This window comes from Nannobrachium achirus, assembly GCF_963921795.1.
Source record: "Nannobrachium achirus genome assembly, chromosome: 1".
In the NCBI taxonomy this organism is placed as follows: Eukaryota; Metazoa; Chordata; class Actinopteri; order Myctophiformes; family Myctophidae; genus Nannobrachium; species Nannobrachium achirus.
The window spans coordinates 33867653-33890572 of NC_137810.1; the positions used below are offsets into that span (position 1 = coordinate 33867653).

At 40.8% G+C, this 22920-nt stretch overlaps 2 protein-coding genes across 2 annotated transcripts in view; one reads left to right on the forward strand and one right to left on the reverse strand.

Annotated features, from left to right (window-relative positions):
* Positions 1–9917: 9917 nt before the first annotated feature.
* On the forward strand, positions 9918–15403 carry gpx7 (glutathione peroxidase 7; the record flags this gene model as incomplete). The annotated part of the gene is made up of 3 exons (XM_080728373.1): positions 9918–10055; positions 13571–13832; positions 15240–15403. The coding sequence occupies 3 exons, from the start codon at positions 9918–9920 to the stop codon at positions 15401–15403; spliced, it is 564 nt and encodes a 187-aa protein (XP_080584499.1).
* Positions 15404–21228: 5825 nt separating this feature from the next.
* LOC308287268 (protein shisa-like-2A) overlaps positions 21229–22920 on the reverse strand; it is a gene marked incomplete at both ends in the record, with an annotated part of 2874 nt that continues 1182 nt past the window's right edge. The window contains 2 exons of the mRNA XM_080728384.1: positions 21229–21416; positions 22151–22287. Coding sequence (XP_080584510.1) covers positions 21229–21416; positions 22151–22287 — 325 coding nt within the window. The remainder of the gene's footprint in view (positions 21417–22150; positions 22288–22920) is intronic.

Consider the following 22920-nt stretch of genomic DNA (forward strand, 5'->3'; position numbering starts at 1 on the left):
TCACCTCACAAAGTTTCAGGGTGTATGTACAACACCTTAAATCTATTTTTATCTTTCCTCTCCGTTTGGTTTCTCTCCCTCTCATTGTCCATGAGGAAGTAGAGACAAATATTTTCATACTTTAACTTTTTCGGTACAGTCGTCGTCTTCCACAAGTTTTGTCATTATTTCTTTTGTCTGGATGAATGGTCATTATTTGTTTGCTTTAGCCTAGGGCGAGGCTTATAACCTAGGGCGAGTACTTCTAGTCGGCCTGAATTTAACATGTACTTCTAGTCAGTTGTGGTTATAGCTTATTTGTACTTCTAGTCAGCCTGAATTAACGTGTACTTCTAGTCAGTTGTGGTTATAGCTTGTTATTGTTTGTCAGTTTATTACTGTTATGTTCACTGTACCGATAATACTGTGTTTATTTAGGTCTCTCACTTTCATGGCTTGGCCCAGCCATTGGAAATTGAGAAACAATATTTTATCTTTAAGACTATATGTTACTGACCAGTTCTGTTTTCTGTTTTTCTGTAATGAATAATATTTTTAAGAAGCTTTAAAAGTTCTCTGAGAAATTAAAGTTAAGATTTAAGATTAAGAATAACTAACTCAAATTATTGATGCCTAAATTAATTTAACTATTGTAACATTAAGATTTTAGAGCCTTCCATATGACTATGGTTGTGTTTACAGTATTGATAATTCCTGTTTATGTCCCTCACTCCCTTGCTGCAGTCGCGATGCAGGTGGGGGAGTCAGGAACAGCCTAAATTAATATAATATGTTACAGTTTACATACAGTTTATTCAATTTTAATTGAATAAATGGGAACGAATCAATGAGTTCCTATACTACTTCCTTGTTATGATATGGGAACGAATCAATGAGTTCCACGCTTCTTACTGTCATAAACTGTATGTCTTTATATACATGTTTTCCTCCATCTTGGAGGAGAGAGAGATTTAGAAAGCTGCCACTAGGATGGTAAGCTCACTGTTTGTCTCCTCTGTCTGACTCCTCTCAAATACAGCAATCTAAAAGATATAGTCCTTTGGTCTCTGTGTTTTATTTTAACTATGGATTTATAGATCCATATTTATCTTTAATAATTTATTTAATAATACTACCAATTATGAGCTTGTATTTGAGACTGGTGTTGTCATCAGTAACTGTAACCGGAAGAGTGGGCACCTACACTTTGTGGGCACTGGGCACCTCGAGGTTAAATTTGCAATTTTTTCCTAAATGTAAAGAAATTAAAGGAGTAGGCCTACTGGCCTAGTTCACACCCAAAATGCCTTTTTTTTTCTTCTGTTGATTACTCACCCCATGGAGACTTGTGAGAATTGTGTTGCATTCCTAAGCTAATAATTTGAGGAGACTCTTTGTTGGCCCATTGATTCCGGGTTGGGTCTCATGGGGTAATCAATGGGGGTACATTACTTATAATCAAAGATTGGCTTGATTGATTGATTGAAGAATTTATTAGAAGTTTGCAATAGAAAAAAGTACAGTTTCATGACAGTACAAATCACTGGTACAAGGTCAACTAAAAGGAGATCCTAGAAAGCCGAGGCTTATTTCCACAGGAACCACACTTTAAGTATCTCATATAACATTGAAAGACAGACGGATAGAACATAGTACTTTATCTAGGATAATATCAGTTTCAAAAGCATAACATCAAATACAAAAAGGCAGAATACAAAGAAAAAGGGGGGGGGGAGCATGGGGGCTTAGTCTATTTACAAGTCACGGGTAGCTGCTGTCTGAAGGTGACTTTTCATACCAATTTTGAAGGAGGCTAGGGATTTGAATTTAACATGTACTTCTAGTCAGTTGTGGTTATAGCTTATTTGTACTTCTAGTCAGCCTGAATTAACGTGTACTTCTAGTCAGTTGTGGTTATAGCTTGTTATTGTTTGTCAGTTTATTACTGTTATGTTCACTGTACCGATAATACTGTGTTTATTTAGGTCTCTCACTTTCATGGCTTGGCCCAGCCATTGGAAATTGAGAAACAATATTTTATCTTTAAGACTATATGTTACTGACCAGTTCTGTTTTCTGTTTTTCTGTAATGAATAATATTTTTAAGAAGCTTTAAAAGTTCTCTGAGAAATTAAAGTTAAGATTTAAGATTAAGAATAACTAACTCAAATTATTGATGCCTAAATTAATTTAACTATTGTAACATTAAGATTTTAGAGCCTTCCATATGACTATGGTTGTGTTTACAGTATTGATAATTCCTGTTTATGTCCCTCACTCCCTTGCTGCAGTCGCGATGCAGGTGGGGGAGTCAGGAACAGCCTAAATTAATATAATATGTTGTAACGTTAAGTTTTAAACCTGACCAGAGGCTTCTGGCTGTGTCCGAGTATAAATTGTCATTTATTTGATGACTTTTCTGAGAATGAATTTACTGTATGTGTGTGTGTGCGCGTGCGTGCGTGCACGTGTGTGTGTGTGTGTGTGTGTGTCACTCCCTCTCCCCCACTCTTGTGTGACTGTGTGTGACTGTGTGCATCTGCCAAGGTCAGATTGTTTTTGTGTCTGATATCATGTTTTGGGAACATGTGAGAGTGTTTTGACCTCCTCTCTTATTTTTCGTCAACATTCTACTTGTTTTCTGTCTAAAATATTTTGTTGATGTTCCATCCTGTCTGTTATGATAAACACTTTAAAAAGACTTCATTACCCATAAATCTCTTGTTTTCGAACTTCCTGTTCCCTGGTTACCATAACAACCTTTAGACCCCACTGTTGAGAAGGACACAAGGTCGCTTCTCGTCCTTCAGGCGTATTACTTATCACTGACACTGTGCAGCTCTCCCCTGTGCCCACTGCTACTGTACTGTATACTGTAGTGTATGATTCAAAGCTCTTTTCATTGATTTAAATGATTTAAATTATTTTATTTAACTTTTACAACTATGGTTGTAAAAAAGGGGGGAGTAAGGAGTAATATATTTTAATTTTGATTTGTTTTCATTCATTTAATTTGGTTTTTCATTGATTTAAGATTTATTTGAAACTTAATTGGAAATATTTCTGTTTCATGGGCTGGACGGAGAGATGGAGAGAGGAATGCAGAGTGTGGAAGGAAGGAATCGGGTCACCGAAAACAACCACGACTGAGGCGGGGTGCAGACGAACCACCATCTGAGGCCAGGACAGTGCATGCCAATCCACCGCATCGGCACGAGTGATCGTGCCTGGTCGGTGAGTTTCTGTTGCACTGTTGAAGTAGTACAAACGCTACCTGAAGTTCTGAATTAAATTGTTTTGGAAACAGTAAACTGGCCAAAGGTTTCGTCCCCCGTAGGAAACACCTGAAACACCTGAAAGAAGAAGACCCAGAAGAACCCACAACAACTGCATGTCCTCCTCCCTCACGTCTCTCCATGCCCCACCGTCATCATCATCGTCGTCATCCGATCACTGGACTTATGGACTTTTTAATTCATCTTTTATTTGTTTTCATTCTTTATTCTTTATACAGTTTATTCAATTTTAATTGAATAAATGGGAACGAATCAATGAGTTCCTATACTACTTCCTTGTTATGATATGGGAACGAATCAATGAGTTCCACGCTTCTTACTGTCATAAACTGTATGTCTTTATATACATGTTTTCCTCCATCTTGGAGGAGAGAGAGATTTAGAAAGCTGCCACTAGGATGGTAAGCTCACTGTTTGTCTCCTCTGTCTGACTCCTCTCAAATACAGCAATCTAGAGGTCTTCACGGGTCCAATTGTAACTACCCGAACCCAAAAGGACCCGGGGGAAATGGAGCCGGACCCATTTGGACCCGTCTATAATTTGGAATTTCAGAACCGTTACCCGTCTCGCCCCGAAACGTGACGGACCCGGTCCGACGGCCCCGTACTATTAATAGGCAAATTAGATCCGATACCCGCGCAGAACGAGAGGTCCGAGACCCGAACCTGTGGCCCCGAAATGAGGGAATACCAACGTTATTATTAAGAGTTGTATGAGACTTCTTTCTTACCTAAACGTCGCCATGGTAATGGTTGCAGCAGCTGCTGCTGCTGTCAGCGCGGCGCTGCGTCTCGTCACAACATGATCTTTTCCCAGACCAGTAAGTCAATCAATGTGGACAGTTTGTAAATACAAATAAATCCATGTCTTCTTTATTCCTTCTTCTTAGGCTAGCCAATGATGCTAATGCTATCATTTTCTGTCGCATGTTGTTGATAATAGTCTGCTTTTAAGTTTCCATTATGCTTTGCAGAGCATGACAAAACGCGATGACAACTCCATTGTGATTGTGAACCACAAACCAACACGTTACGTTAATATCTTTGATAATAATAATATAACTGCCCCAGACACGGCAGACAGTGTCCTCCTCCTGAGGCTGAGTTTCTAAACAACTTTATTTCACTATCTAGGCTTAAGATTACCTGCTGTATCATTTAGGGCCATCTTGTGGCGAAATCGTTGTAGTGCACTTGTATGCATCTTTTTTCAATCTCGGCTGACTCGGTTCCCCTCGGGTAGACAGGAACCGACGATTTCACTATCAAATACCCAGGACCCGTGACATACGGCGGCGGCTCCGACCCGGCCCCGACCTCACTGCGCATAAACGGCCCCGTTACCCGGCTCGGGGCGGGTCGGACCCCGGGTAATTTCGGATCTCGGGCAGGTCCGAAGACCTCTACAGCAATCTAAAAGATATAGTCCTTTGGTCTCTGTGTTTTATTTTAACTATGGATTTATAGATCCATATTTATCTTTAATAATTTATTTAATAATACTACCAATTATGAGCTTGTATTTGAGACTGGTGTTGTCATCAGTAACTGTAACCGGAAGAGTGGGCACCTACACTTTGTGGGCACTGGGCACCTCGAGGTTAAATTTGCAATTTTTTCCTAAATGTAAAGAAATTAAAGGAGTAGGCCTACTGGCCTAGTTCACACCCAAAATGCCTTTTTTTTTCTTCTGTTGATTACTCACCCCATGGAGACTTGTGAGAATTGTGTTGCATTCCTAAGCTAATAATTTGAGGAGACTCTTTGTTGGCCCATTGATTCCGGGTTGGGTCTCATGGGGTAATCAATGGGGGTACATTACTTATAATCAAAGATTGGCTTGATTGATTGATTGAAGAATTTATTAGAAGTTTGCAATAGAAAAAAGTACAGTTTCATGACAGTACAAATCACTGGTACAAGGTCAACTAAAAGGAGATCCTAGAAAGCCGAGGCTTATTTCCACAGGAACCACACTTTAAGTATCTCATATAACATTGAAAGACAGACGGATAGAACATAGTACTTTATCTAGGATAATATCAGTTTCAAAAGCATAACATCAAATACAAAAAGGCAGAATACAAAGAAAAAGGGGGGGGGGAGCATGGGGGCTTAGTCTATTTACAAGTCACGGGTAGCTGCTGTCTGAAGGTGACTTTTCATACCAATTTTGAAGGAGGCTAGGGATTTGCTCTCCTTTAGGGCTTGTGGAAGGGCGTTCCACATGTTGATGGTATAGCAGGAGAACGAGTTAGCGCCTTGTTTAGTGTTAAATCTACGCTGATGATGATTAGTGGAGCTGCCTCTGGTGTTATGATCGTGAACATCCTTGACCTTTAAGAAGTAGTTTGTCAGGTACATGGGAATCTTGGAGGTGTAGTGTATCTTGTACACCAGGCCCATTGCAAGATGCTGTACTCTCGTACTCTGTCAGCTACTTTGAGCCACCCCACGCTTTCGTGGTGATGCTCGGTAAGGTGGGTCAGAGGAGGGAGACCAAGCACAACCCTAATTAGTTTGTTTTGGGCTGTTTGGAGCTTTAGCTTTAAGGCAGCTGGGGCGTCGCGATACCAGACAAGGACTCCGTAATCAATGAGGGGCCCAATAAGAGCACCTCCTAGTGTCTTTCGGGATTTAATATTGATCAGTGGGGCAACTCTTTGCAAGAAGCGAATTCGTTGATTGACTTTATTGATTACCTTGGTGGTCATTTTTTCACTGGATAGGTTAGCCTCCAGGATGCAACCCAGGTAGCAGATGTGGTTTTTTCTTTCTATCACAGTGTCACCTACTTTAATTGTGAAGTTCTCAACTAGGCTAAGTTTCTGACTAGATCCAAAGAGGATACATTCAGTTTTGCCTAGGTGAATTGAGAGTCTGTTGTCATTGAGCCAGGTGCAGATCTTGTTAAGTTCACAGTTAAGGGCCTTTTCAACCTGCAAAATGTCTCTGCCTGAGACTAGGAGAGCCGAGTCATCCGCGAACAGAAACAGATTGCAGTCACAAGCAGATGACATGTCGTTTACGTATATTAAGAACAACAGTGGTCCTTAGGAATGCATTAACAAAAACTAAAAAATAATATATATTATTGAACTCAAGTCTCCATAAGGGGTGAGTAATCGAGGAAATATAGGCTATATATATTCAACTTCTTGTTTATACCCATTATGACTTGTAGCACACAGTAGCAATTAAGGTCCATAGCGTGATCAAGACTAGCCTAGCTACAGCTAGACATCATCCCCACACATGTTAAAAAAATCGAACCTCTGTTCGAAGTGGAGCTGTGTGTGTGTGTGTGTGTGTGTGTGTGTGTGTGTGTGTGTGTGTGTGTGTGTGTGTGTGTGTGTGTGTGTGTGTGTGTGTGTGTGTATTGCAGTTGATGCTCAGGGCAGGCTAGACTCAACAGCACCTCTCTGGTCACCCAGGGTACTCAGGCTACACCAGAGGCTACATACAGACAGACAGACAGACAGACAGACAGACAGACAGACAGACACACACCGCCACGTATAGGGAGGTTGTGTTCCACACAGCTCCAACAAGGAGGGGATCTATACTGCAGTTAATTAGCTGCTTTAGTAGGCCTATATAGGCTGGCCCCAGGCTAGATCAAGACCGATCTCTCCGATCTCTCCGATCTCTCCGATATTTCATATCTCATCCTAATTGGCTAATATTGCCTTCCAAACTTTGCATTATTTCTCCGGTTTCAACAAAATGCCTGAAATCATGAACGCAGCTTGCGATTTCCGTGAAATTCTGCACGCATAGTCCCACTAGGTCAAGGAACACTAGGTCACCGCTACTCACCAGTTAAGAGTGGGATGGCTCAGAGTAGATGACAGAGTACAGCAACTTGCAATGGGCCTGGTGTACAAGATACACTACACCACTATGATACCCAAGTACCTGTCAAAATACTTTATAAACGTTAAGGATGTCCATAATTACAACACCAGAGGCAGCACCACAGATCACCTTCAACCCAGAGTCAAAACCAACAAAGGGTCAAACTCGTTCTTCTGCTATACCACCAAAATGGCAGCACCTGGCTGCAGACACTAGGGTCCTGTTGATGTCCACGGGAGACAGGAACATCAACAAGTGGCAGGAAGTGACCTCACAGTGTCAAGTGACTTCATGCCGCTTGTGGAGGTCACGTGACGTCTCTGCCTTGCAGTCCAAGGCACTACAGTCCCTTTGAGCCGCATTGTCGCTATGTGTACATGTTATCTTTTATCTTTTAGACAACCCAACTCTACCCCCTAACCCTAAACAGAACCTCCATGGGGTAGAGCAAGAAAGAGGTGTGAGGTCACTTCCTGCCACTTGTTGATGTTCCTGTCTCCCGTGGACATCAACAGGACCCTAGTGTCTGCAGCCAGGTAGTCTTGCCAAAATGTGGAAAGCCTTACCGAAGGCCATAAAGGAGTGTGGATCACTAGCATTGTAATGGAAATACAATTTATATTCCCTTCCAGGCTATTGATCAATCGATTATTGAGTTATCGATTATTGATATAGATTATATATTTAATATTCATCTTACTTCGGTTATATTAATATATGACTGTATGCTGATGTTATGAATGTAATATGTAAGCAAGGGAAGTAAATGAGTATGATAATATGTCTGTCTTATGAGTTTAGGCCTCAGTGTACTGTGTACACGTAGTTATGTAGCAGCAGGCTCATACAGCAAGGTCAAGTTCACTAGCTATTCCCCTGTAGGCAAGCGGCAGACCCAGACAGCAAGACGACAAGTTAAGGTGTTATGAACGCAAGGAGAATGTTTCTTGTATCAGGCGTCAGTATTCTGGCTAGGGTAGTGACTAGTACACACTACGGCCTCGGCATAGAGCAGAGGGCCTTCCATTCTCAGTCGATAAGAATGAAACTCATGTTCATGCAGTGGTTGGTCAGGGTAGTGTCGCCCCTCTCAGTCGCTGAGTGTTGAGAAGCACATTTCATAGTTAGGCAGAAGTGACCTTCCATACTCAAGTGTTGAGAGAACACATCTTTTGGTCAGACAGAAGGAATGTCAGTCCTCAGAATTATCTTAACAATGTGTATGTATCCTTGCAGAATCTGTATTTAAGCTGCCTCAACATCCAGATCGGGGTCAGACTCCTGTTGCCTTTCGAGAAAACTGGACCCTGTCCACCTTTCCTTCTTTCATCTCTTTTCCCTTTCTCCTCTCTTCTTTCTATCCTTTACTCTTCTCATTATTATATTACATAGGAATCATTGGAATTATTGTCATCTGTTGTATTGAATAAATATGCTAAAGGCATAGTCTGTCTAACTCTTCATTCTCTCACCGAGGAAATGTTCAATTTCCACAACAAAAAATGCCCTGAAAAACCACTTACAGGCAGCAGCCGTTCGCAACTGGTAAAAAAAACAAACCTAGCCCAGCCCTACCCTCTCCTGCCCCTTCTTTGTATATACTTTCTGTTTGTTTAGACTTACTGTTTTCTTTTTTTTTCTTCTTTTTTTTGTTCTTTCATTTTATTTTATTTACATATCCAGGTATTGACACTAAGGCTTGCCCACCTGCCCCCGGCAGGTAAATAAAACTTTAGGGCAGGTGAAGTTTGCTTTCAGGTTGCCCGACCGGGAAAGTGCTCATTTGAGAGGGAATGCAACCGTCTATAAACACACCAGATATCTGTCTAAACACCTGAACGTGGCCAGCGTGCTCTGTCTTCTGGTCTGTGGAATGTAACAAGTGTGAAACCAATGCCATAGACATATTCAATCATGGTTATTTAGGTATTTGGTTTTGGAGGCATTGGGGTATGACATCATCATTTTATAATGGACAATGTACTTTTTGGGCAAGTGGGCATGACCTTCGGGCAAGTAGAACATGACCTGTACTTGCCCGACGGGCAAGTGCTTCTGAGACCTTAGTGTCAACCCCTGATCTACTGCATAGTACTGTGTTATATTCGTCTGTCATTCAATATTATATGAGATACTTTAATGGTTTCCTGTGGAATAAGCTCAGTCTTTTCATGGATCTCCTTTTAGTAGACCTTGTACCAGTGAACTGTACCGTCATGAAACTGTACCTTTTCCTATGCAAACTTCTAATAAACTCTTCAATCAATCAAAACAAATGCATGCCACCTTTTCACATTGGCCTGCCAATGTGGGTGGCGCTATAATAGTATTACAGTGCCACCAGGAGGCCACCGCCACAATAACCTACCTGACCTGGCGGAGACTTGTGCACGGCCACGGAAGAGCACTGCTTCTAGTTATTTTTGTTTATATTTAGCAAGAAAAAGCCAATTTAACATTGATGATCACGATTGTGCCCACTCTTCTGGTTACAAGTTTTAATTAGCCTACCACACAGGGTCACGCACGCACGCACGCACGCAGACACGCGCACGCACGCACACACACACACACACACACACACACACACACACACACACACACACACACACACACAATCAGGTTTAGAGCTCCTCCCTCACCAGGAGTACTCTGGCAGCCGGCAGCGTCTGGACTCTGCAGTGGTTCATCATCATCATCGTCATCCAACGTAGTGAAGGAGGGACCGACGTCGTCGCGGAACCGCTGCACAGAAGTTTGACGCCTGGCTGCTTGGCTTGAACAATGCTTCTTCTCGGGACATTCATCGCCGTGTTAATAACGCTATTCAACGTCATCGAGACAAAGCAGAAAGACTTTTATACGTTCAAAGTTGTTAACAGCAGAGGGAAATTGGTGTCCCTCGAAAAATACCGGGGTTCGGTAAGTTTGGGGTTTAAAGCGTCAGCTGCTGACTTGTCCAGAGCAGCGACGTGCCAACATCGTTTTATTGTTGCCTGCAGTCTACCTTTGCATGCCAACCTGATGCACTTGGGTCTCTTGGATTAGAGGATTTTTTTTTGTCTGGAAAAGAAAGTTCTGCAAAAAGGTTCCCAGTGATAAGAAGCCATGTAACTAGTTGTAGGCTGCGACTCCATCCCTCCTGCAGCCTATGCTGGTCTACGTGGCAACAGGCCTGCAGATCCTGTGAGTGGCTCACTCACTCACTCACTGAGCAGTTGTACTACACATAACTTCTACTATGTAGGCCTACATCTAGGTTACATTGTGATTACTTCATCATGGCACTAAATAATGGGATCCCCAAAATGAATTACTACTTCTTTTTTCTTATTGGCATTATTGCACAAAATTTGATGTTTTACTAAAAACTAAGCAGCTGATTCATACTCCTTATTCTATACCGTATTCTTTGCTTTTTCTGCATGTACATGTCCAACCTTGACCTCTTCACTAACCTTTATGCTAACACAAAATGCTGAGAAAGCAAACACATTTAAGAATGCTGTTTACAAAGTTTCAATACTATGTTTAAGTTACAAAATGTTAGAAATTCTTACAATCTTCCATCATAATAATGATATCAACTTTATAAATCATTACAAAGTGCTTTTACAACAAATTATTACAAATGAGAAAATAGGGTTTAGGGTTAGGTCAAATTCTCTTGACATTAAATAAATGAATCATACAATCACAACATAGCTACAACTCTTTTCCAACATTGTGCCTAAAAGCAGCAATGAAGAAGAGAGTCTTTAAGGGTGATTTGAGAAAAAAAAAATAAAGAAGAAATTGCTATATAGCAGCCTTGGTGTTCAGTGTGAATTTTGTAACGATCAATAGATTTCTCTGTGATGAAAATATCAATAATATATTTGGGACTAAGAACATTTCTGGCAATTCTAAACATAAAATAACTGCAGCCAGTCTCCCTGGTAAATGGTAAATGGTGCATTTATATAGCGCTTTGTATCCAAAGTGCTTTACATAGACTGTGCATTACATTCACCCGTACACACACACACACACACACACACACACACACACACACACACACACACACACACACACACACACACACACACACACACACACACACACACACATACATTCATACACAGATGTTCGAGGAAACCATGCAAGGTAGTGAAGGTACTGTACCAACCTGCACTTTCTTAGCCTGGCATTGCTCATACTAATTCCTCACTGCGTGGCACCACTACCGCCAGGGGGTGGTGTTGTGCAGTCTGGTTTATTAACCAGGCTAGCACTTTCTCACTTTCAGGCCATTGGAAACCCTATATAAACAGATCCATTATTATGAAGGAAAACCAGATAGTGGTCAGATTCATGGTTGAGAGAGTCTTTAAGCTGACAAAGTGACTGCTTTCATGTGACGTGACGTGACAACTACCATGTCACATTAGATTCAAGGCTCCTCTCAATCCTGATTGCCTATCAACTTCTCTAGACAGATATTGATTGACTCATGGAGCCCCATAATTTGGTCTAATGAACCATTCAGCCATGTATCTCTCACCTGATCTACTCCTTCTCACTGTTTCCATTACCTCCTCACTCAGCATGTCAGCAGTACTCACAAAGTGTGTGCATTAAAGGGATATTCCACTTTCAACAGGGAGCAGTGGTATAGGGCCTCTCTCCACATACAAACCCATTGTAACTTCAAACTCCATTTTAACCATGATAGATTCATTAAAAACACCCATTATTTTTTCTGGAGACTCATTTTACCTTCCTAATACGTGAGCAGGCCGTGTTTTTTTGATAACTTTTATTATAATAATTATTAAAAATAAATGAAAGATGTTATGGAAAAAAACACGGCCTGCTCATATATTAGGAGGGTAGTATGAGTCACCAGAAAAAATAATGTGTGTTTTTATTTTAATGAATCTATCATGGTTAAAGCTATACTGTGTAAGATGCCCAACTAGTGGTCATTAGCCCTATAGCAAACCGCGGTCGCGTCCGCGTCTTTCGGCCGTTTTTCGTACCTTCAGACCCCCGCGTCTGCCTCCACCTCGCTGAGATCTATCTTTTGAGGGGTCCCTTGTTCCTGTGCGTTCAGTAATTCCAGAGATACGGACTCCTTCACCCTGCCTGGTAGGCGAAATTACCTAGAGAAGGGATGGTACAAACGGGCGACAACAAATATGGCTGCCATAGCGACCCCACTTCAAGATGCGCTGTGATTGGCCGGCAGTTGTATAACCCTCGCTGTGATTGGCCGGTAGTGTGATGACGCAATTTTGGCGCGAGATCCGGTCCCCGGCAAGGATCGCAGTTTACATATATAGAGAAGGCTTTACAGGCTGAAATTCACGGAGTGGGTGTTCTAAAACTTTAGCGATTTAACAGTTAGGACAATTTTAAGATTTGTTTTATAAAAAAGGTTACATGGTACAACTTTAAAATGAAGTTTGAAGTTACAATGGGTGTGTGTGGGGAGAGGCCCTGGGCCTGGAGGGCCTGGTAACATTTACATCAAATATCTAAATATTCAATCAAGCTAATTAAAAACTGTTCAGGGTGTTCATAAAAGCCTGATTAGATATAATTACCAAAAGTTTTTTTGAAAGTGAAATACCCCTTTAAGGGCTTGCTGAATTGTACCTGCTTTCATCCTCAACATTCACACAAAGTTGAAAACCTGCAGCTCCCGTGCGTCAGTCAGTCACGCCTCATGTCAAGCTCCATATATGGCAAAGACAGAAAGTTGGTACAACACATTGATCTCCATATGTGGAGCTGACTATCATCAGCTCCACTTATGGAGCTCATGTCACGCTCCATATATGGCCAAGACAGAATTAATTTGCAAGTGTCACTCGCGTTGTCCTTGTCCCTTTTATGCCCATATATGGAGATCTATGATGTCATCAATATTAAGCCCATATCTGGGAATGCCCATATATGGACATATTGTGTCAGTCTCTGTTGTTTCTGCGCCTTTCTCGCCCTTAAGGCATCTTACATGGTAAGATGACAGTGTTGTTTCTTTTTTATGTACTGCCCTCTAGTGATGGGACGATGCGCAATATTATCGTTTATCGTGAAAAAAAAGACATGGGATCAATTCACTTTTTATTTGCCGAGCTGCATATATCCGGTACCATTTAAACCCTCTATAATTGGTAAAAGGTACTTATAATATACATACTCATTACAGTCTTTTTTTCACTCTCATCATAATATGTCTTTGCCAAAAAATTGCCAATCTACAAGCTCACAACGCGTCACGTGACACGTTGACAAATGTTCCGCACCAGGATAAAGGATTTTGATTATCGTGATAATATCGTAAATAGCGATTTCTTTTGTCACAATAATCGTGATATGAAATTTTCATATCGTCCCATCCCTACTGCCCTCTTTGTTCTGGCATCATACAAGTCTCCCCATGTTTGCAGGTGTCACTGGTGGTGAACGTGGCCAGTGAGTGTGGCTTCACTGAGGAGCACTACACTGACCTGCAGCAGCTGCATCGAGACTATGGACCCTACCACTTCAACGTGCTGGCCTTCCCCTGCAACCAGTTTGGCCAGCAGGAGCCTGGGAGTGACAAAGAGATCGACAGCTTTGTGCGCCGAGTATACAGCGTCTCCTTTCCTCTCTTCAGTAAAATCGCTGTGGTTGGACTGGGAGCCAACAATGCCTACAAGTACCTTGCAGGTGAGTGAGGTGCAGTGTTCAGGACCAGGCGTTCCCAAACGTTTTCGTTGTGTCTTCCTCCTTCTTTTTGTTAATTTCACTCTGCTAATGCAAGCTTTGCCACCATAGCCTGATTGATTGACTGACTGATTGATTGATTGCTTGATTGATTGATTGTGGACTTTATTAGAAGTTTGCATAGGAAAAGGTACAGTTTCATGACGGTACAGTTCACTGATACAAGGTCAACTAAAAGGATAAACACTGCAAGAAAGCCCCCGGGCTTGTTTCAATTGGGGTCCTTTTTTAACTTCTATAACATTGAATGACAGACAAATAATACTATACAAGTACTATGCAAGATATCATAAAATAAATAAATAAATAAACAGTTGTAAAGCAAAAGAAACATAAAATAAATGGTATTTACATTAGAAAGGTCAAGGGGAAGATATGTGTTTATTTAATGAATTAAGATTTGAAACTGCATAGCATTTTAGGAGTGGAGCAATCAATGGCAAGTATAATTGTATTCCATTAGTGTTCCTGACTGAAATGTACTGTAAGTAAATCTCAAAGCCATGTCAAAAAGTGTGATATTTATCTATTTGTCGACATCTACATTATCATTCATAAAGTATCCCCCTTGTCAGTCTTGAGAATACTGATGAAATATAATGAAATAGAAGCACTTTCTTAAGACAACCAGCCAGGTTCATGAAGTGTGCGACTGCATGTCCATGCATTTAAATGAGTGTTTTGTTTGATTTCAGTGTGAGTGACAAGCTATCTACACTAGAAGCATGCGGCTGGATTTGACTTTCAGATTATTATGTTCCCTCCAGTAAAGACACACTGGAATGTAACCCATGCTTAATATTGAATTAAATTACAATTGTTTAGAATTGTGTTTTATAGTACATAAATAATAAATGATTGAATCTTGAATAATGCACACAAGATATAAAGAAAACTGTATCGAGTGAATTATTTAAAACCATCAACATGGATGAAAATCTGATCAATACAGTAGCTTATCCTAGAGGGAATATCTGTATTTGTTGTTGAGATGAATGTTTCAAAACCTCATTGACCACATGAAATCTTCTGGGCCGAACATAGTCTGGAAACCACACAAACCTGAGATTGTAAAAAAGAAAAAAATCATGATATTTGTCTGGCCATGCCAGGCAAGGGCAAACAGTCTGCAAAAATAGATGTTGTGAACTTGTAGATGGACAATTTTAGGAAAAGTATAGTTGGTATAAAGGGAAAATAGGAGGGAGCCAACTCGACCAAGTAGGCTTATAGACCGCTGGGGGGACACTGGTCAATAAAGTATATAAGGGTTTAAGTTGATAAAATATCGGTTCCTCGTTTTATCTGTAGCTCAAACTGGTGTCTTGTTGTATTTTGCCCCTCTTACAGAGTCCTCTGGAAAGGAGCCTGACTGGAACTTCTGGAAGTATCTGATCGATGTAAATGGGAACGTAGTTGATGCTTGGGGTCCGAAAACGTCCGTCAATGAAATCAGGCCCAAGGTTGCTGAATTGGTCCGGCAGATCATCTTAAAGAAGAAAGAAGAGCTTTAACACTATATTTTGCGATGACTAATTAGTGCACTGTGCTACTCTGTGTTGTGGTTAGAAGAATGTGCCTTATCAGTTAAACCACTTTCACCCTGGTATCCCTCTTTTGGGGAATGTCATTATAGGTGAACATTTTCAACAAATGTTTGAACATTTTAAAACATTTCGAAATAAGGGAAAATAGCAGATCTACAAATAGTGACAAGGCTATAAAATAATAATAATTAAATTAAGTGTCACTCACTAAACCACAGAACAGAACTTGAACTTTTTTTAACATCTATGATCTGTCAAAACGTGATGTTTGGTTTTATTGCAGGTGTCTTACATCATTGTTATCAAATGTTATTAGCCTCAAAAACAATTGACATCATCTGTTTGCTGTTAGACAGAAGATAGAAGTATATATGTTTTATTTTGCGCACAATTATTTCAAGGGCCTGCCAATTTGTTGAGTTTCTTGGATGAATAAACCCTCACCTCACTGTGATGATCTCCCTTTTAAATTGATGTTAAGAGAGTGGTCTTTAATGGTGTGTTGTCTCTAACAGATTCAGTTAGGGCCAACTTTCAAACAATTTGTAGCACACACAGTTTGCCCTTGGAACATATGAGATTTTTGGTCAGCTATAAACGGAGCTGTTAGGTGTTTTAAACTCCTGAGAATTATTTCAATGGAACTTTGGTTGGGGGGGTATGGGAATTTGGGTTACACCCCGCCATTCCGAAACACCGCCATTCCGAACATTGACTTCTAACCCTAACCCTAACCCTAACTAACCCTAACCCTACCCCTAACCCTAACCCTAACCCTAACCCTGTTTCGGAATGGAGGTGTTTCGGAATGGCGGTCTGACACCGGGAATTTGATCACTGTAATTTTTGTTGGATGTTGAGTGTTAAATATCTTATTTGATTAATCAAACCTAGTATTTGTTATTGATAATGTTTGAGATACAGATATCAGAAATAGATCCACAAGTTTATAATGTGTTCCATCGCGACGTGTGAGCTTGTAGATCTGCTCGTGTGAAACTAGTATGATAAAGAATGCAGGGCATTTACGAAGAACATAAGTAGTTGAAATATGGAGATACAAGGTTTTCGGCTCAACACAACGATAAGGTAAATTATTTCAATGCTGTTATGAGATATATTATCTACAAGAACAACTTGACTGCTGAAGACTAGCCATCTACAGTACAGCACAAGAGGGTTAGGTTAATTGGGTCGGTGCATGTGTATCTCGCAAACCACTGTGACTAGACTAATCAGCTTCACACGTTTCTTGTGCACACTGACTTGTAGGCCACAGAAGTATCTCCATTAATTAATTATTTCACATATATCTTTTAAAATATTTAACTTACATTTTATGCTGAAAGTCAATCAGCCTGAAGTAAGTAAGTCTTGTCGAGCCATGAGGCCCATTGGGGTTTAGTATTGTGAGGCAGCTTGGTGTACACCCCCTGGACATGACGCTAGTACTGTATGTCAATCAGCCTGAAACCTTGCCTTAATTTGGTGTCATACATCATCCACATTAGAGCCATGTTCCCATGTGGATTCCAAGTTCAACAATTATTTATTTAATACCTCATTAACCCTATAGCAATCCCTATTGTGGGCATGTAATAATAATATCTAAACATTCTATAAGCTTGTAGATGGGCTATTTGCAGTAAAGGCATTTGGTGTAGAGGGAAACTGCTAACTAAACCGTGTTAGGCAATTATAGAGGGTATGCATCATATACCACTCATGATCTCATGCGCATACCCTCTCTACAAAGTGTTGTTGATGAAAGTTCTCTGTTTCAAGCTGTTTGTTTCATCAGACATGGAACAAAACTTAAAGTGAAAATGAAGTTCCTTTTCAGTTGTCAGAAGGAAGGCAATCTGGCAAGCCATCGTCAAAGAAAGGGGAACACCCACTCGGTCTGTACCTTTTCCTTTGACGTAAGCCATCATGACTATGTCTCGAGTCGAGAGAATGGAAGGAAGGTGCTGCTAGCTACCTGCTAAAGCATAAACAGACAGACGACACCAAGAGCAGGGGCTGAACAATTACTTCCCAAATCAGTCAAATTGGGCAGTGTCCATGCATGCAATTAGTCTCACAGTCAGACATGAGTTCTACCCCAAAATATATTTTTTCCTATCGATTACTCACCCCATGACTTGAATCCATGGATTTTTTTCTTTTGTTGTTTTTGTCGCTTTACTAAGCCAATAATTTGATGACCAGCAGTGGTTCCCTATGGAGACACAAAGAGCCTCCTTTGTTCTCTATGGAGACATAAATGGTCTCCTCAAATTATTGGCTTAGGAGAATGCAACAAAAACTGAAAATATCCATGAATTCAGGTCTCCATGAGTAATCGAAAGGAACATTTTGGGGTGAACTATCCCTTGATTAGTATTGGGTTTGTTTTTCACCGTGAAATTGAGTGAATATGGCTTGTCCTAATGCTAAATTCCCTTTATGATTTTATTTTGTGATGATATACTGTATAGTATACTGAAGTAAATAAGCCTTGACGAGCTATGAGGCTCAGGACCCTATCTCCTGTTTCTGTAGCGTGAGGCAGCTTGTAGAAGTAGCCTACAGTACATCCCCTGGACATGATGCTAGCACAGGGGCTGTATACTGAGCTGTGCCTGTAATGCCGCAGGTTCAATAAGTGTGTGCCAGAACAAGCATAAATATGTTATGTGCAAGAATAACTTAATGCCCCCAGAATATGTGTGAGCATATAGGAGTCTGTTTCCATTCCCTGTAAGCAAATAAATGATCCACCAAAGAGATACTACAGGGAATGAAATAGCAAGACCCCCTAAGGGAATCATACAGAGGACCCGTTTTGACCATCTGTTTGCCTGTGTCTATTTAGGCCCATATATGGAGATATCTGTCTGACTGCGTCCATTTTATGGCCATATATGGAGATCTCTGTATCTGCCTGACGGTCGGCCGGGCACTGACTACCTGCTGCGGCGGGGAAAGCGCATGCCGAATTTGAAGCCGGTGGGACGGACGGTTCTCGAGATACGCGGATTACATACTGTACATACAGGTACATACATACACACTCGGAGATTTTTTTATGTCAGAATGCCCATATATGGAGATATATGTCTATCTGCGTCCATTTTGTGCCCATATATGGAGATCCCTGTATCTGTCTGTCTGTGTCCCTTTTATGCCCGTATATGGAGATCTTTGTGATTCTGTGTCCATTTTATGCGACCATTTTATGCCCATATATGGAGATCTCTGTATCTGCCTGACGGTCGGCCGGGCACTGCACTGCATGGGGAGGTCAGCCATAGGCATTAGGTCAGCTATAGAAATTGAGGTGTTACGGAATCGCTGGTTGGTGTTGCTCTGAGTTGCACTGGGGGCATTGATGGGCATTTTCTGAAGCACATAAAGGACACCACTGTGCATAATAGTCTTGGTATATTGTATTCACCAACAGCACTTTTGTTTATTTCATTTCTGTGCATGCTTCCATGGCCTGAAGCCCTAGTAGTGCTTCTGCTTGGTTGTTGCGCTTTCTCAAGTCAACTTCGAGGCTACAGTACCAGGGATCAAAACTTAAGTATGTCAATAGAATGCTTTATTCGTATACCCTGGGGAGCATATTAAGTAACTTTCAACTTTGATTTAAATGATCTAGTTTTAATAGAGGTCTATGGTTGTCTGCCTGAACTATGCAGGCTTCGAATAATTTCAGCCAGACAATTCTTGGATTTAAATCAATATATTTATTTGTTAATGACTGTTTTGGGACTCGTAATGTTACGTAATGATTCAACTGAGAAAGAGAAATCATAGCATGAGTTTCGTTTTAGGGCTGATGATTGATAATAATCACAGATGCATTGTCATATGAATTGAGATATAGGTCTACACCAGGGGTCAGCCCAACCTTTAATATCAAAAGAGCCATTTTGGACCAAAACAATTAATACAAAATCTGTCAGGAGCCGCAAATATATCTCAGCCTTTTAATCAAGACAACACTGGCTATGAAGTGTTAGCCTATAAAAATTACTAAATTCAAATACATGTTATTGTTAATCAGCAACAAGGGAGGGGCTAAAGAGCCACATGTGCTCCAGAGCTGCGGGTCGCAGACCCCTGGTCTACATTTATGTACTGTATGTTAGGTGTCTCCCCCCCCCCCCCCCCCCCACACACACACACACAAAACAGATGGTGCCAATGGTGCCCTCCACACCAAGGTATTTAAATTGCATAATTCTCAATGCAAACATTAATTCATTACTTCTCCTGCAAACATTTTTAGCATTTGTACAACCTTTAAAAATAGAAGGAATATAGTCCATATTTGTAGACTGAAGTTGACTCTGAAGTTGCCCTTTGTTAATAACATGCATTTGTCTCTGACAGACATCAGCATAATACACATACAGTATAGACACTGAAGCACAATGTACCAATCACAGTGAATGCAGAAAGGATAATTCCCTCACTTTCAGCCTCATTTTGGGCAGCATTTTTGAAAAATGAGTGGTCAAAATCATGGAGCCCTTGCAGAGTTTCACACTGACAAGCAAGATGAGTGTAATTGTCCTTTGGTACTTTGAAGCACAAACCCTACAGAAATCTCAGAATCATACAGTACAAGAACAAACTAAAAGAAATATAAGACAATCTATGTCCTTCTGTTACTGCTCGTTTTCTTTTTTCCTTTTTTTTCTTCACAATCACAACCAGTTTTGTGGTTAATGGCAAAAGGTTTTAATTTAATGTTATTTATTTATTTTCATTTTTCGTTATCAACCTGGTCAAGGTTTGTGAAAACAACTTTCTTTCCATTTAAGTGGTAATTCGGCTTGTAGCCATGACATTATATTACATTATAAAAGAAATGACTGTGGCAGACATGAAAAGTCTAGATCTATTAGCTAGGGGGTGTGTGCAGAGAGTGACCTTACACTGCATCCATAAGTACAGAGGATGGAATTAACGAGAATGTGTCTCGTTTGTTATCCCAACGCCCCTCCAACAATTAACTGCAACTTGGTCCCTAAAGGCAAGTCATCTCTGTTAAAACCTGAAGGAAATCTGCGCATGCCTCAGGTTTAACCACATGAGGCATTCAGCAAAACTAATCAAACATCTAATGAAAAAGGTTTGTGTAGAAGGAAAATGGAGGGGCCAATAGAACCCTGGGACACCTTGGTCAACAACGTATACGCTTTAATTGGTTAAAATAATATTGTCTTTCTAAATATAACAATTAGATGCAAATACAACCAGCCCCACTTGGGCTAAATACTCTCCTGATCAGGGACATGCAGAGAATGTTATAGAGGCAGGGGCTGACATTTCTAAAAGGGCCTTTTGGTGGAAATATCGAAAATAGCAGATCTCCAAGCTCACAACGCATTCGCAGCTTGGAGGTCGGCTATTTTCGGTACTTGATACCACAATGAACTAAGCAAAATCAAGTGAATACTGAGAGTTTGGACAAGGCAATTTGTGTTTCTTTCACCATTGTAAAAACGGCATTGATGGTCTGGAGAGGGCACTTTTTAAAAAGGGATAAGTGGGCAGGGGCTCAAGCCCCCTTTGATGTCAATGTGTGCTCCTGATAACCCCCACTTGTTGGCCTGGGAGTAGACAACAACATGTGTCCTCCAATACACCAGCTGGTCACCAGCTGGCGGAGGTGGAGTTTAATTGCCTTTGCTTCGTAACAGATTTTTCCATGAAATAAATAAAATAAAAATGCAATGAGGCGCTTTTTTCATGAATATCTTGATTTCTGGGGAGTGACACAGTCTTAGTATGCTCTATGCAGCAGGACCCTCTACATTGATGGTTGTGACTGTTGCCATGAAACAACGCTGGAACAGACGGTCAGGTTCTGGTGGCTGGTTGTCACAGTCCAATTTGCCCCTCAAGAAGTGTTTCCGAAACCCTTGGGGACCGGTACGCTTGCTGGGTTGACTTGGCCCTTCTTGTGGGTTGGATTCAGTTCCTAAGAAAACAGACACAGATTTGTAATAGTCATACTATGTACCTTTTATTTTATTTTTTATTTTATATCACAACTTGATGACATCACACATTGTACTTTACAATACAAACCCCCAAATCAATCCTCCAGTTCTAGGCAACACAGAAGAGGGGGAACTTTTTTTGTATTTCCACACAACTCCTCTAAGGTATATTATTGACATAGTTCAATTTTGAAAATGGGTGGTCTTCCCCTTTAACATACACCATACAGATTGGACAAAATTCTAATTTATTCACTAAAGTAAAGTTCCACAGTGAGGCTTTAAGTACTGTAATGTAGTCAATAGGGACTTTAAGCTCAACGATTTTCAGGACGGCAACGCCAGGCGGAGTATGGCTGCTATGACGCAATCGCCGTATCAGTCAAAATAGTTAAGCAAACAGCCGTCGGCGACGGGGTCCCACCCCTTTTACTGAACTCTTTGGTTCCATGGCCATGGCGATGCGTCTATGCAGCAGACGTTGTAGCCATTGGCCACTACGTGAAAAGGGAGCTTCTGCCGTTGTGGAGACGGCTGTGATGGCTGCGACGTCGGCAGGTTTATATATTGAGCACTGATCCATTTCCGGTTTCCGTTGCTGTTTGCCGTAGCTGTTAGAGCTTAAAGTCGCTATTACTGAGTGTCCACCACTGCTTACAATATCACCAATGTGGGTTCATTCACTGTATGAGAAATCAAATAAACGTAGTACCTGCTTCCCTGAGAGGCAACCCATTGTCCAGTCCTTTGGGTTTGGTGGCAATGAACAAGTAGCACAGGACACAAAGTGTGATGATGAATGCTAGGAGAACCACAGCTGCTATGGAGAGGCCCACAAGTGCTCCCACACTAAAACAAAAGTCAGAGAAGGACAAAACAGAAGAATTATCGTTCGCTTCAATCAGTGGTTCTCAATTAACTTGTCAAGGACTCACAAATTGATATTTGGTTGCAGACCTCCATCTGAAAAGACTTTGTGCCATGGACCCAGATATACAAGATTTGTGTTTGAAAGATATTCTTTTTTTCAAAATCTTTTTTTTTTTAAATAGCAGTTTCACGTGTCAGATATAAGGTTAAACTGTGCTTAAAGTAGTTAAACACACATCATTCATGGACCACCGTACCCCACTTTGAGAACCGCTGGCATAAACAATGGGCACTCAAAATGTTTTTTTTTTTTTTTTTTTACTTGAATACAGTAACTCAAACAAAGTGTGCCTGAGCTTAAATGTGTTTGTCCGCTCTACAAAGGATATCAACAGTAGTTGAAAGTGACTATATAAGTACACTTACTTTTGAAATTTGGAAAACATCTTGAAATGACTTGACATTCTGCATGAGTACATTTGGCGCTTTAAGTATATTTAAATACAGGATTTTACTTGTAACAGCGGATGCCTACATGTACTTTTACTTTCATAAAAAATCTGAGTAGGCCTATTTCTTCCACCACTAGACATCACAGATGCAGTAGTAATC